At 38.3% G+C, this 16,906-nt stretch overlaps 1 protein-coding gene across 2 annotated transcripts in view; it reads right to left on the bottom strand.

Annotated features, from left to right (window-relative positions):
- Positions 1-5,178: 5,178 nt before the first annotated feature.
- The window catches only part of mib2 (MIB E3 ubiquitin protein ligase 2), a 36,834-nt gene continuing 25,106 nt past the window's right edge, over positions 5,179-16,906 (bottom strand). For both annotated transcript variants that reach the window (XM_083895212.1, XM_083895211.1), the window contains 9 exons: positions 16,416-16,564; positions 15,745-15,901; positions 14,967-15,121; positions 9,850-9,976; positions 9,393-9,653; positions 6,863-7,041; positions 6,466-6,659; positions 6,233-6,298; positions 5,179-6,035 (listed from right to left, as the gene is read on the bottom strand). In XM_083895212.1, the coding sequence (XP_083751338.1) occupies positions 5,794-6,035; positions 6,233-6,298; positions 6,466-6,659; positions 6,863-7,041; positions 9,393-9,653; positions 9,850-9,976; positions 14,967-15,121; positions 15,745-15,901; positions 16,416-16,564 (1,530 nt within the window). In that variant the 3' untranslated portion in view covers positions 5,179-5,793. The remainder of the gene's footprint in view (positions 6,036-6,232; positions 6,299-6,465; positions 6,660-6,862; positions 7,042-9,392; positions 9,654-9,849; positions 9,977-14,966; positions 15,122-15,744; positions 15,902-16,415; positions 16,565-16,906) is intronic.

The raw sequence follows: 16,906 nt of genomic DNA, 5'->3' as shown, positions 1-16,906 counted from the left end.
ATACTATGTCGTCCAAATTCGGAATTTTTTTTGAATTTCTTTTTTTTTGCCCAAAATGTGACCAAAACGTCATACTATACTATGTCGTCGACCTCAATGTCATACTACACTATTTCCTCCAAAAGCTGACCATTTTTATGAAAAAAAAGATGATGGTCCAAAATTTGACAAAAACGACATACTATACTATGTCGTCCAAAATCTGGATTTTTTGGGATTTTTTTTTTTAGCCCAAAATGTGACCAAAACGTCTACTATACTATGTCGTCTACCTCAATGTCATACTACACTATTTCGTCCAAAATCTGACCATTGTTTTGAAAAAAAATTAAGGTCCAAAATTTGACAAAAACGACATACTATACTATGTCGTCCAAAATCTGAATTTTTTTTGAATTTTTTTTTTTTAGCCCAAAATGTGACAAAAACATCATACTTTGTCGTCGCCCTCAATGTCATACTACACTATTTCGTCCAAAATCTTTTTTTTGGTCCAAAATTTCACAAAAACGACATACTATATACTATGTGGTCCAAAATCGTACAATTTTTTTGAATTTATTTTTTTTAGCCCAAAATGTCCAAAACGTCATACTATACTATGTCGTCAACCTCAATGTCATACTACACTATTTCGTCCAAAATCTGACCATTTTTTTGAAAAAGAAAATTTTGGTCCAAAATTGGACAAAAACGACATACTATACTATGTCGTCCAAAATCGGAAATTGTTTTGATATTTTTATTTTTAGCCCAAAATGTGACCAAAACGTCATACTATACTATGTAGTCGACCTCAATGTCATACTACACTATTTCCTCAAAAATCTGACCATTTTTATGAAAAAAAATGACATTTTTTTAGCCCAAAATGTGACCAAAACGTCATACTATACTATGTCGTCGACCTCAACGTCATACTACACTATTTCCTCCAAAATCTGATAATTTTTATGACAAAAAATGATGGTCCAAAATTGGACAAAAACGACATACTATACTATGTCGTCCAAAATCTGAAAATTTTTTGAATTTTTTTTGTTTAGCCCAAAATGTGACCAAAACGTCATACTATACTATGTCGTCGACCTCAATGTCATACTACACTATTTCCTCAAAAATCTGACAATTTTTATGAAAAAAAATGACATTTTTTTTAGCCCAAAATGTGACCAAAACATCATACTATACTATGTCGTCGACCTCAACGTCATACTACACTATTTCCTCCAAAATCTGACAATTTTTATGATAAAAAAATGATGGTCCAAAATTGGACAAAAACGACATACTATACTATGTCGTCCAAAATCTGAAATATTTTGAAAAAAAAAAATTTGGCCCAAAATGTGACCAACACGTCATACTATACTATGTCGTCGACCTCAATGTCATACTACACTATTTCGTCCAAAATCTGACCATTTTTATGAAAAAAAGAATGTTGGTCCAAAACTTGACAAAAACGTCATACTATACTATGTCGTCCAAAATTTGACAAAAACGTCATATGATAGTCTGCGTCCAAAATTTAACAAAAACATCATACTATACTATATTATGCCGTCCAAAATTTGACAAAAACGTCATACTATACAGTGTTGTCCAAAATTTGACAAAAACGACATACTATAGTATGTCATCAAAAATTTGACAAAAACGTCATACTATACAGTGTTGTCCAAAATTTGACAAAAACGACATACTATAGTATGTCATCAAAAATTTGACAAAAATGTCATACTATACTGTCGTTAAAAATTTGACACAAACATCATACTATACTATGTCGTTAAAAATGTGACAATTTTTTTGAAAAAAAAATGTTGGTCCAAAAACGTCATACTATACTATGTTGTGCAAAATTTGACAAAAACATCATATTATAGTATGTCGTCCAAAATTCAACAAAAACGTCATACTATAGTATGTCATCCAAAATTTGACAATTAAAAAAATAATAATAATTTGTTCCAAAATTTGACAAAAACGTCATACTATGCTATGTCGTCCAAAATTTGACAAAAACGGCATACTATAGTATGTCGTCTAAAATTTTACAAAAAAGTCATACTATACAATGTTGTACAAAATTTGCCTTTTTTTTGGAAAAATAAATGTTGGTACAACTATAGTATGTCGTGCCAAATTTGACAATTTATTAGAAAATGTTTTTTGTCCAGAATTTGACGAAAACGTCATACTATAATATGTCGTACAAAGTTTGAAAAAAACTTCAACCTATACTATGTTGTGCAAAATTGGACAATTTTCTTAAACCTTGTCAGTCTTGACTTGGGACTTGAGGGCAAAGACTTGAGACTTACTTGTGACTTGCAAAACAATGACTTGGTCACACCTCTGGTAGTTACAGTACCATTATCATATGTAAATCTGACGATATGTCATCAAATCAAAATGTATGTGTAAGATATTTTATGTGCAGACATTCCCTCAGTTTTTTATGCTGAATAATCACAACAACAAACTGTGTTGACTGTATACTATAAGTGTTTAAGCACATGCCACACCTGTATGTACAACCTTTGTGTTTATTTTGGTTTCGTGAATTACCCTGGACGTGTGACATTTGTGACAAGAGTGCTGTGTGTTTGTGCTCGTGATCAGGACTCTCATCCTGTCCTCAGAGAAGACGTCACTGCTAAAGCGCTGAGTCATATGCCAAAGCCATCTGAGCTGTAAGACAATTAGGACTAAGAAGTGGCACGTAGCAACAGCAGCAGCAGCAGCAGCAACAGCAGCAGCAGCAGCAGTGGCAGACACCAATCAGATCAAACAGGTAAAAGAAAGAAGCTGCGTGTCTGCTGTTTCACCTGAACTGAGAGGAAACGCATGAGAAGAACATTTGTTTTTCAATAGTCAATATTGTTTTTCTCCATAAGGGAAATCAGAATGAGTTTTGATCAACATGCAAAGGTACAGTGTTGTTAAGTTTAACACCACCAAACAATCATTATCATTTATAAATGAACAGTAGTGATTGAATGTTAATAAGTTTTTTTTTGTTTGTTTTTTACTGAAAACAAGTCTCTTGTGATCAAATTGAGCAAAGCTGTGGTTGTGAGTGACATAATGTAAAGTATAATGTGATCTACTGTTTTCCTGTGGGTTTGGGCACTAACACTGTAACACCCAAGGTTCATGAATTCTTCATTTCATGCTACGTACAAAAGACTTCAGCACAATATTTACGGGAAACAGAATAAAATAAATCAAAACTCTGCACCAAGTCCTTAGAAAACAGTTCCATATTTATTGCAAAATATTTTTGTACAGAATACAACTGAGAAAAAAACATCAACAGAGGAGGAATGGACAGTAAGGCCAACATCAGAACTCCAAGAGCTGAACTGTACAAACACCAAGAGTAACATTTGCTGCTTTAATAGTGTGTTTATACATAAATTGTTTCCCACCTTCGCAGAAAACTCCATAAGAGAAAGGGGGAAAAAAAAACTCAAAACATCTTCCATTTTCTAAAAGGTTATTGCCTTCACCTATGGATCCATCAACTTAGAACACCAATGGACAATCCTCAAAATGGTGCAATTGTTTTTTTGTTTTGTTTTTTAAGAAACTTGTTGCTCGACTGATAATGTCTCACAAAATATAAATATATATACTCGTAAAAAGCTCCAAACAATATGGGACTGATAATGTTTTGAAAATGAGAGAAGTATCACCTGTCACTGAGGACACCAGAAGGTTTCGGAGCACTACAGCTAGCGTTAGGAGGCTAACGCCATTAGCTCAAATGCTAATGCCAGTAATGGAACCAAGTGTCGAGATAACTGCCTGCTTTTGAACTAAACCAAACGACGACGTTAACAGCTTGCTTTTAGTTGAACTTCACACAACTGGAATAACAGAACCCTCACTTTAGATGGGAGGTTTTTTTTTTTTTTAGATAAATTCGGGCGTTCATGCCCATGCACATCCTCATGCGATTTGGCACTGATGTAAAACTTTCTTTCCTTAAAGTAAACCACATGGTAAACAAATCTCATTCTCTCCAGTTCCTTCTCTTACGTATTTTCTGTACACATAAAAAGGCAAGAGTAAGACAGGATACATTCCCTCCCCCCCCCGCCCCCGACATTCAAATGTACATCTTTAACATTGGCTCTCCCAAAATTTGGGATCTAATGAAGACAAAAAAAACAACAACAAACAAACTCCTGTTTCTGGAAGTTTAGTGTAGAAAATTAAAATTAAAATTAAATAAAGATTTAAAATAGAAACATTTTTTTTCTTATATGCATAAGCCCTTCAAGAAAACACACCAAGACATTAGAAAGGATGGTGATGATGATGATGTACAATCCTGACCTCAAGAGGAGAGAGAGGGTTTCTTTCTTCTCTGAATTGACTCAACTTAAGAGGGCGGACAAGGTACTACAAATGCAACGTCAAGATTTTCTTTGCCCTTTTGAATTTTTTCTTACAATAACCTTACAATTCATTTGGGATCCCGACACCAGTCACATGACTGAGGTCAGTCTAAGACAATGCTCTCTGTCTAAAGTTAAACAGAAATGCAGCAGAGTGGTGATTCCTGGATGCTTTTTTTTTGCAATAAAATGCAGTAGAATGACAGTTGTGTTGCAGAAACTTAACTGCAAACATTCATTTCACCAATAAAAGTAATAAAAAAAAAACACTTTAGGGTTCATAAAATGTGTTTTTGTTGTTTTTAATGACCTTTTCTTTCCATGGCCCTCCACTAAAATTATCTGACAAACTAGCTCTGTGTGTGTATGGAGGTGTGTGTGTGTGTGTGTTAGCATGTGTGGGGGCTCTTCAACCTTTTTATGGATATCACAAGTGCTTTCAATAGTTTGATACCCTGAGTAGAGGACATAGGCTTGGGGTGAATTTCAGTAGAAACAATAACACATTTTGCCAAGCAAACACCAACAGAGAAAAGGACATTACTAAGTAACACCACCTTTCACACATAAATAAAAATCTGTACTTATCCGTACATGAAAAACCACAAATGTAACGAGAGAGAAATAAAACAACAACAACAACAACAAATCACCCATGACGACACAGTCATTTTCAGCTTTACAATATGCATATACTCATGCATATATAGTGTGTATTTCCCCCTTGCATACAGCGAGTGGCTGGGGAATATGAAGAGAGCCTTTAGTTATAGCAACTCCCTCTGCAGAGACTAACACTGATTATTAAGAGATTATTACAAATGAGAGCAAACAGAATTCACAGGACAGGCCGAGGGGGCGAGAACATGGGGACTGATTCTGTGCAGCCTTGTAAACAGAGGAGGGCAGACAGCCAGAGAGGATGATGGGTAACAGACATCCCCTTAAAGCAGCAAAGATTGGACAGATTAGAGGAGGCGGAGATGAAGATATTGAGGACCTCCTTCTCCACACTTACCAGTGTTATCAAAGTGGCAACTTCTCCTCGTCCGCTTCCTGTTGAGCTCGACGGGAGAAGTGACGGCAACAAAACAGTTAACATGATCAATGCTTTCCTGCCTGCGCTGCTCGAGAGCGAAACGACTCAAAATGTAACAAACGAAGGACGATGTAACGCAGCGTCTTATGGTAAAGCAACGTGGAGAGAGTGAGTAATTGATTGTGTGTGGTGAGGATGATCAGGAGGGTGCGACAGGCAGACACAGGTTTCTGGGTCTTTAAAAGAAACGGCTGCGCCCCCCTCACATCCTCACCCTCACTCCTTTCCAGCCTCCTTGGACATCCCAGTTCTGGCCGTTAAGAGCTGAGAGAACAGAGAAGCTCAGACAAACAACTGGATCCGCTCCCGGATGGTCTGCCTGCAGATCGGGCAGGTCTTGAGCGCAGCACTGCAGTCAATGCAGGAGGCATGTCCGCACTGGAAGACCAGCTTGATGTGGTTGTCGATGCAGATGGGACAGGTGATGCGCTCCTCCATCTGGCGGTAACGGGACTGCAGCTGCTCCAGCAGGTTGTGCTGCTCTGAGTTCTCATTTCCAGGGCTGCAGTCCACCTCTGTTTGGTCTGATGGGGAGGAAACCAACAACATGAATGAAGAGTCGATGACTGTCAACATTTGCTTAACAGCAGTAGATTGAAAAACATGAATGTGTGTGTTATTTTATCGTATTTTTGTTCTGTTGAAATTACCATACATTTTCATGGAAAAATGTCAGCATTAAATACAAAATACAGAATAACCTAAATTAGCTTAGTCTTACCTTGTCTAATTTTCTTAGTGATTGTGACTTGGCATTTGATGCATTTCTTCATTCGATGGGCACATTCTGTTTCAATGAAGACCAGGTCAGCAAAGAGACACACAGGGAATATTAAGCCAGGAACACCATGTGTAATTTTTACATTGATGATGTCTATAAAAACAGTTTATGACCAAATTATTATTATTGTTATCAGTCTGAATTCCCACTCTATGGTTTCCCATCAATCGCACCTTCACAGGCCACGCTGTGCTGGCAGGGGCAGAAGAGAACCAGCAGAGCCAGCTCAGAGCAGATGAGGCATTCACTGGGCCCCGGCGGTGTCGGGAGAACCAGGTTGGTCATGGTGTTGGGTGTCGTGTGGACCCGGCGCATGCTGGCACTGCTCAGGCCCTGTCCACTTGTGATGGCCTGCAGACGCTGCAACCTAAAACACAACGGTCAGATGTAACAGCGTACAAATTCAATAATTTTCATTTATATCGCAACTTTCAATGTCACAACCTTCAGTATCTACATACATCAGTCTGCCATTGTTTGATCAGTGGTTAACTGATGGAACATAAAACATGTGTTCAAAAGTGTATCATAATTGTTCAGCCCATTTTCTTTTTTTTGCTGATAACTCACCTGTGTTTCTCAGAAAAGCCCTTGATGACCTGCAGCATTGTAGTGTCTGAAACAAGGTCCAGTGGACTCTTGCCCTTGTGGTTGGCATAGTTGATGTCAGCTCCTTCCTGTGCTAGAAAACAGGCCATGGCCGCCCCAACACTCAGCTCAGTATTCCCCAGAAGACCTGAAGCACTCAGCTGTGGACGGGAGAAGAGAGTTAAGAGTTAAAAATCTCAATCATGTTTGAATTTGTGCAAAATTAGGGGAAGCTCAAGGCCGATGATGAGCAACAGAGGGGTAATTAAAGTAAAACCAGAGCAATTTGATACATGACCCCAAATCTAATCAGCACTGAAAAATACAATAACTCATCTGCTGACAATGGCCAAAACAGCTCTGAGCACCACCTTCAAGGCTGTGTGTGTGTGCATGTGGGCTTGGCAGGTTCCCAGGATGTTGAGCAGAGCTGCAGTGTTCGCGGTCGTGTAGAATGGAAAGGACATTCCTCATTGGTACAATGATATGGATGATATAACAATGATTTAACAACTGATGTTTAAGTATTTAAAGGGCACAAATACAAAGCACTGCACTGAGCCGAGAGTCGAGGTCTTTCAATGGGGGAATATTAAACAAGTTATTGCGAGTCTCAAAAGCATGAAGGAGATTAATTCATGAAAACTCTGATCCCCATTACCAGATGGGCTCAATTACAATCATAACATATTGTGAATGAATCCCTAAGTGGGCGTTTAAAGCTGCACTAATCAATATCTTTGTATTAACAGCAGATGAGATGACAGTGTGTAATAATGGGAGAATTACTGTATGCTCACAGTGATGAATCCATAGAAAATGATCAAGCAGCTCTGAAGTGTTTGCTCATATCTCAGCTCATTTACTATTTAGATTCCCTTCAGTTGATCCACAGCAGCAGCAAGCAGCACTTTCCAGCAAAGACACTGGTATAAACCTGAAGTGTAAATCAGGTATAGGCTATCACCCCAGCAGAAATATTTCCCCCAGGAGTGGATGAAAACATATTAGGGCTTAAAGTGAATATTAGACTTGCATTAACTAGGTGACTTTACAAACAACTCCAAATGAATGTTATCATAATGCTGTTTCTGTGTAAACACTGACTCTAGCAACTTTATAAGGTGACAAACTGTAAGTGATGTGTTAACAGCTTGTTGCTCTGTCTCTAGGCAGCGAAAGAAAACCAATAATGCCGATTTAATGTTACACAACTCCAGTGAAGAGTCACATGCAGCCTACATGGGCGTCATTAAAAACAAATATCAATAAAAAACAATAATATGTTGTTTTCTGTTGGCTGCGACAGTGATGTGTGGAAACTTCCTACCATAAAATGATTTTATAGAGAAACAAAACAATAACCCAAAATGTAAAACTAGACTGCAAAAAAGTAACAACAAAAGACTAATTTGAAATTCCCTGGATTCATACAGTCCTCTGAGGGAATATGACACAACTATGTGCGTTTACTCCTAATTTATTAGACATCTTAACTAAAGCATATTCATCTTGACACACTAAGTAGGCCTTTTTCACTTCTCGTTATGAACCTTTCAGCATTTCATCTCTCCCTCCTCATCACTTAGTATTTCCTTTTAAAATTCTTACTTGTTGTAATCCATGTGGTTATTAAGCTCTTAGGACTTTTGTTTCCAGACAAATTACAATATCGTGCCGTAACAATGATTTTAACTTATACACAGTATAATATCACTCCAGAGAGCACCCATTCAATCCCTCCTTCCAACCACGTGTAGTCTACTTACTCTCTCCTTCTATTTTTACACCTCTCTGAATGTTTGCTGTTCTCCTCTGCCTTTATTTACTCTCTCGCCTGTCTGAATTTAGCCACTACTTCATCCCGACTCGTCTTTTTTAAGTTTTGTTGTGTCTCTGTGGAGATCAGTCAGTCCCAGTGATTCCCAGAATGCAGCAGTAACACAGATTAGGTTGCATCATAACTGTTCAATTTATGTCAGTAATGACAGAAGAATGAATGGCTAGTAAAAAACAACAAATAAATGATTAAAATGAATACATTGATTAGTTTGGCTTATCAATGTATTAAGTCATAGCCTCTGCAATACTGAAAATTAAATATAGTAATAGACAGTGTTGTAATGTTACAAAGTACGTTGTTACTTTGTACAAGACTGGTAACAGAGTTAGATTTATTTTTCTTCTTTTTTAGTTTCTCCTTAAATTACATAAAACAAAGCAAAACCCATAAACTCCAGCAAGATTTACTGAGAGTGAAAATATGTGTTTCTTCAGTTCTAGCTAATTTAAAAAATAAAATAAATAAGGTAATCAGAGATGGCAGACTTCATCCCATTCATGCATCAAGCTGCTGTGGTTTATGTTGGTCATATTGGAAAGTGCAAGTGTGGAAGCACAAACAAACAGGCAGACAGAGCCACTGAAAATAATACTTCACGGCAGGGGAACACACAACGTTAACAGTTTGACAACATGTTACTTGCCCCCTTCCCTCCCTGTCAGTTCTCACCCTGCAGTAGAGCGACGTGGAAGAACAGCTCTCACTGCTCTCCTCGGTGCTGCTGGTTCCCACAGCAGGGTTGAGCATAACATTGGCCAGCTGTGGACGAAGGAGGGCCACGTGCATGGCAGTGTCGCCGTCCTCGTCCTCCATGTTGACGTCAGCGCCCTCGGCCACCAGAAGCTGCACCAGCTCGGTGTGGCCCTGCGTCACTGCCAGCTGCAGTGGCGTCTGATTGCGGTTGTTGCGGATGTTCATGTCACAGCGTCCCTGTGTCAGAGGCGATACGGGAAAAGGTTGTGATTTCCAACCACATATGTACCACAACATAAACTGTTGCATTGAATGTATTAAAAAGAAAAAGTGTAATAATAATTTACTATCCACAAATGTGGAAATTTGTTTTTGGATTCACAAGTAAGTTCACAAGTGTTTAAGGACTCATTTGCTCCTGTCCTCAGCTCACCTCCTTGACGAGGATTTCTGCGACGTCTCTGTGGTTGTTGAGCGCAGCCAGGTGCAGCGCTGAGAAGCCGTCCTCCTTCTTAACGTCCACTAGCTGCCGCGCTCGGGCCAGGATCTTCTCTATGGCCCTGCCACAAGGACAAAAGACACGACACATAATTAACCTGTGTCCAAAACAGTTCTCATGGTCCCACCTAAGTGAAGAACAGTTTTCATTTGTTGCCTTGCACATAATAGTATTAAATAGTCTTTATTTCATTATTTTACTTCTACTTTTCTACGTTGTGATTGTATGCTGCTGTAACACTGCAAATTTCCCCACGTGGGACAAATCAAGGATCATCTTATCTTGTCTCTTTGCTGTTAATAGCTGCCTGAATGGTTATACCAGTTTCAAAGAATTGCAGAATAATGAAGGTTATATATATATATATATATGTGTATACATATATATATATATATATATATATATATATACATACATATATACACACATATATATACACATTTTGATTGAATGTGAACGTTTTCATGCCAATAACTGAATGGATATTAAATATTTTTTTATTTATAATATTTATGTTTTATATTATATGTTTTTCTGTACTTATATCCTAATTTAGGTCTAGGCGTACATACTCACTACAAAGTATATAACAGGAAGAAAATGTAAACTTCTCAGAATGTGAAGCTTATTCTGTGTCACAGTGTACTTGACATGAGCTTGGACAGAGACGCAGCTGTTGTACAACTGTTAACAAGCCGATCTAACAAGAAAACACTGAGGCACAACAGGCCGCCAGTTCTGACTAAATATAGTCAACTGTCCTCCTGGAGAACAAGTAACCACACTGAAGAGGACTGGCCCTTTCTCTACTACACGCCTAGAGCCAGAGTGTTCAATATAAACTGTTGGTTTTAAACCTGAAATACCAGCAAATCACTATCATGTCTATTAAACAGCACATTAAAACATTACAGCACAGTTTGTGGCACAACTGCAGACATTACACATTCTTGTTTCTCAAGGTTAGAATTTTGAATTATCCTAACTGTGTCCTGTTAGCTTTATTGTGAGACTTAACAAAGGAACAAATGTCAGCTGCAGGGCATTGTGAAGCCACATCCGGTAAAGTGAGACTATAAGAAGTTTTTTTTAACTGATTTATGCAGCGGGCTGATGCTGCATTGCCCGGCTGGGCTGCACTGTTGAGCTGTCCTCTGTTTTGTAGCTGAGTTTGCTTTATGACGTGTGAAATTGAAGCCGACAGCCTTAGTGGGCTTACCACCATGGAGGCTTCAGTGTGATGTGACCTAAACTTTCTGTGGATGATAGGTTCATTTTTTAAAGTTAGCTCTGCTTGAGTTAACCATTTGTTTGCACCACAGGCTACTGCTGGTGATAGCAGCTGCCTGTAATAGAATGGAGCCATTAAAGCATAACAAAATGAAGAACACGAAAGATGCTTTCTGTTAACATATCGACTTTCATCACCAACCAACGCTACCTTAAATATAGCAAAAACTACAGGATGTCTTCAAAATACAGAAAAAACAATACATGTGGCATTTATCCAACACTACAACCCAAGCTATATAATTGACAGTCCTGTGATAAAAAGCATATTACTATATAATGAAATACAATACTTAAGTATACTCAAGAGCTGGAAAAACCAACAAGAAAATCTACTAACAAATAGTATTACCTCATTTTGTGAATTAAATAATAATATATAATCTCTCAACCACAAAAATGCCTTCTTCAAACAATACCGTCTCTTAATTTGTGTATTCATTTGCTTTTTATTTATCTGAAACTAGCTGATGTAGAAAAGATTAAAGATTATGTAAAGATTAAATATGCATTGGCATAAATTTCAATATCAACTGACTTTTACTATACTGAAAGTCAAGGGGAAAATTCAAAAATAAATCCCTTAATCTGAACAAAACCCGCAAAACTCAAATAACCAACATAATATGAATTTGAAATCATCCATTCATACACACACACATTCACACACAGGAGCAGATTAAGACTTATGTGCCTTGCTAAAGGACATTGTAACACACTCTCAAGGAGCCTGGGATCAAACCACGATTACTCGACAACTGCACTACCACGTGATCCACACCACATGATGCAGTACTGCAAAGTGCACTGGTTTGCTACATGTACACTCATACGCAGTTCATAAAGAATGATTGTTTGGGAGAAACTGTGATGAGGTCATTCGTACTTGCAATATGTGTGTGTGTGTGTGTGTGCGTGCGTGCGTGCATGCGTCATCTCCAGACAGAACTTGTTAATTTACTTACAGCTCTGAAGCAGCCACTCAGATAAGATAACAGTTGTCTCAGTTGTGCCACCTCGAGACCCACAATGCCTCACTCATCGGCATCATTTCCATAATCATTATTCTGGTGTGTTCATGAATATTCAGACTTAAGCTGATATTTTAAGTCCATTTTGTACCCTGTCTTCACAGCCAGGGGACATCTTGTGCACACTGCTAATGACGCAGGTCATCATATGGATATTTTGGAGATTTTGCATCATTCTTGTATGAAACTTGCTTCTTCATAAAGCCTGCTACAATCAGAAAACAAGTAGTAATTCTATGCCTTTGTAAGTGACAAAATAAATAGAAACAAAGTATTTTCATTCCATGTATAATTAACTATGAGAGTGATTATGCTGTGAAATTTGAAGAGAATGTTGGAAGAAATAGTTCAGCATCAAGGAGGTGAGATTACAGAAAAAAGAGCGAAATCTAGCCAAGTGCACCCTCTTCTCAAGTAGAAACCATCCTCTACATCTATTTGCTTCTTCTGTCGAGCTAAAAGCTACTGGAAAAAGTATGGCTTCTTGCCTTCCTTAATTTCTTTCCCAGGACTGTTTGTGAACTTGGCCTCTGGCCCTTTTTTCCATTTCCCCACAATAAATAAATAGACTAATAACTGTTCTCATCTTTCTGTCACAAAAAAAACAACAGACAGCCACAGCTGCTAACAGGAGCTCCAGAGCAGCATTAACGCTGAGGACAAGTGATCATCGATTTACCCAACACAGAAATATCCAAGGCGGAGGTACAAATCTTACTTAAACCCCTTAAATAAATACTCTTAATCTTCAATACTTCTATTAATAAATCTAATGTCTGGATATATATTCAACAGTTGATTACAATTTGTACAATTTAAGCCAAAACAAACTTGGAAAATGTACAGAAAACCCACTGAACCTGGACTATATCAGTGTAATGTAAGGCCTGCTGGATGATATATGAATGAACTGGTCCTGAATGTTGTAAATCCTGTGTCTCCGCTTTTGGCACAGCAGTTGATGTCAGGTTAAATGAATGCTGGTGGACACAGTCTCAACTCCCTACACTGCACATATGACACTTGCCAGAACAGACTGGACATATAATAAATTATTGTCTACTGTAGCCTCAGTTGCCTTTCTTTTCCCTCTCTCACAGGTATGCTTGCTGAAATCTTTCCCTCACTCAGTCAACATATTACACTCGTGCATACATCGGATCATTTCAAGAAGTGGCTGGTAGTAACAGTGACTTCAAGTCAGACTATAGATATTCAAAGTTTTCCTTTAGTGAGAAATATGTTAGTTTAAAGACCATGTCAATCTATGTCACAGTTGGAGAATCTTTACTGATGACAAGAACAGTCATCCCACTGTAAATTTCCTGTATATTATCCATCAAATCAAGCTAGACCTTGAGTTAAGTGTCATCTCTCAAGGGAGGAAATGTATGGTGAAGCAGGTGTTTTTCATTTTTGCTTCCTTCCCTTCATGGCATTTCTTTAAAAAGACTCAGGGATCTTGTTATAATTTGAGATGGAAAGTTCACATGCAGTTGTATAAGACCCCAAAGCTGAGAACCAGATACCTCACCATGGGCAGGCAGACTCAATCAGTATACTGTCAAAACAAAACAAAACAAAAATCAACTCTGACTCTAAATCCCTCAGACATTTAAAGAGTTTTTTTTACAGGTGAAAAATAGATTATTTAATCTGAGCATATGTGATGGACCTCACTTTGACTAGTCCTTGTCTGCATTAAAAACAATTCTATTTCACCACTAAGGTCCACAGATCATCCATTCCTCAATGTGTTCTATTGACATTTCCAGGCTTTTCATGGTGTGGGAGCTGATGTGGTGCACAATGCACAGGGGCACAGGCTGCACACACAGAGGGAGCCAGACATAACAATCATGTTGGGGGAATCAAACCTTATCACTGTGAGAACATTCAGTTATCTACTGCGTTTCTGCCCAGACAGGTTGGTGCCTTGTCTAGGACTGCCTTATGATTGAGCATCTACAGTGTCAACCAGCATCAAACCAGCGGCGTCAAAATACAATGGAGCTTTTGTGACAGGTGTCAGGGAGGCAGCCTTGATATTTGGCCTCAAGCACATTGGTATGGATTAAAATGAGCTGAGCTCAGCTGGTCTTTCGACAGCCCTAAAATGTTATTAGTTGTAGTTGCAATTTTCATAAAAATATATATGTTTTACCCATGACTCCTGCTAAGCTCCATGACTAAGCACAAACATATCCAATTGTCAAGTGCTGTAGGTGTTTCCTTATAAAGAATATCAGGCACACTTGTCTGGATGCATGTCCGTTCATGAATACCAAATCCACACTTCTATAAATAGGTTTGGGGGAAGACCTGGAGGACAACTGAGTGTGTAGGGAAACAGGATACAAAAGTAAATGCTGTTGCATTTTTGTCTTATATTGACTATCAGGAAGCCGTGTGGGAGATGAACTCTCTATTTGTAACGGATAGTGCTGAGATTTAACCATTCAGTTCTCAGTTAAACATGTGGGAGAGTTTCCCACACAAGCCTATAGGTGCCACTTCCACATGGGTATCACCTCCACATCAGATCCACCACTCACATCAAACACAGCTGAGCTGAAAGTACAAATATTACACTACAGGGACTGGTTTTGAGTGAAAAAATGGATGTAATCAGTGACGGTCACTTCTTATTTTCACTTCTTCTGACACTATATGGTTCAATTTCCAAGTTCAAAAGCAGATTTCTTAATTCAGTTCATGACTCCTACTCACAGTTTGTTTCCTTTAAGGGCAGCATGGTGCAGAAGGTTGAAACCTCTGTGGTTCTGCTGAGTGAAGTCAATGTTGGGTACCAAAACCAGGATCTCAATTATATTGCGGAAATCTTTAGCAATGGCGTCATGTAGAGGTGTGTCCCCATATGAATCCTGATTGGAGAGAAAAATGTTCCATACATTAATAATGGTGATGCAGGTTTTCTGGTTTCTTCTGACATGTGACATGATTCAGCAAAACAGAAAAAAAAAATCACATTAACTTCATAGAGAGTAGGATGCATTATTGTTTCTATAACAGTATCATTAGCCACTGAATATCTTCAGTATAACAGTATTGTGCTAAGGCTATTTGCTTTGATATACTAAAAATATTATATCACATACAGCATTAACTGGTACACTAACACACATGATTTTAGTAAAACATATTTTGCTATGACACAAAAACATTTATATATGCGAGACCATAAAATGACTGTATCACATCTCTGGACACCAACCCTCATATCAAATGTAAACAATGTTTACAAAGCCAATAGTATAGTATGCAGTCTAAAGTATTCAGTTGGCTGCATATTACACTATAAGATAGCAGGTTAGCACTCGTTTTTAATGCCACAGTGCAGAATTCATAGAGAGTAGTTGATGTAAAGAATGAAGGACTGAAAACAGACATTGAGAAAATCAAAACAAAAAAGTAACCAAAGCCTTGCTTGGGGTGTCAAATTCATCTGTATACATTGTGCAGGGTTAAGCAGATTTGGTCCTCTCACCTGGAGATTGACATCAGCTGAATGTTCAGTCAGCACCCGCACCACGTCAGTGAAGCCCTTGTTGACAGCAATGTGGAGCGCTGTGCACATGGAGTTGTTCCGGAGGTTGACATTTGCCCCCTTGCTCAAAAGCAGCCGTGCGATCTCTGCCTGATTACTAATGCAGAAGACCCCATATAGAGAAAAAGATAAATGCACAAATGAATCCTCACTGTCCTTCATGTACACTGAGTGATTCAGCTTGTTAAAACTGTATTTTGAATTACGTTTATAAAACCTCAAAAAGGTCTCAATGTTTGTTCAGAAAACACAAGACTGGAGATACAAAAAGCTCCTGGGCTGCGTTTTAAACACTGTCATTTTGTTCACATGGTTTACCACTGCTGTGAGATATCAGCATCACAAAGTCATTTTCAACAACAAACACCGACTTTCTGAGCAGGTGTTAATCTTGCAAGGGTAGGAAGGAGATACAACGGGCTGATTAATGCTGTCACTTCTGTGAATGGATTATCACATTACATGGGAAACGACAGGCTGGAGCTCTACTGCACGTGTCAGACAAAGGTTTTCTAAAGCCACAAGGAACACTGTGTGAATGTGTGCTACCTTTATACCTTTGTATTATGAAGTGTGTGTGTGTGTGTGTGTGTGTGTGTGTGTGGCCTCACCCAAAGGCAGTGTAGTGCAATGCCGTGTCTCCATCTTCATCCTTGACCTCGATGGAGCCATTGGCCTGCAGCAGGGCCTTCACCACCTCCATGTGGCCTTGATGAGCAGCAACCTGCAGTGCAGTCTTACCCTGGTTCTTTATATCCACCTGCCAGGAACACACACATGGTCGAAGATTCATTACAGATTATGGAGGCTGGGACACGGACACATCTGAATACAGACTGGCTAGAAATAATCTGAGCATTAACAGCCACTAATGTCATTCACCTGATACATCGTAATCCCAGGATGTTACATGGATAAGTAAATGGAAAGTTCATTTTGATTTAAATACAAAAATAGAAACATATCTCAGAATATATTCTGCTTTATATAAAAGTTTAGCAATATAATTTAAGCAATATGTTATATTAGAATACAAATCCACAACATGTTGTGCATACTGTAAATTTAATATGATAACTAATTAGAATTAAGAGTAGGCGGA

Source organism: Microchirus variegatus (assembly GCF_963457635.1).
Source record: "Microchirus variegatus genome assembly, chromosome: 9".
Lineage (NCBI taxonomy): Eukaryota > Metazoa > Chordata > Actinopteri > Pleuronectiformes > Soleidae > Microchirus > Microchirus variegatus.
The sequence above is the reverse complement of the archived record's forward strand: the minus strand, read 5'-3'. Positions and strand labels throughout refer to the sequence as shown.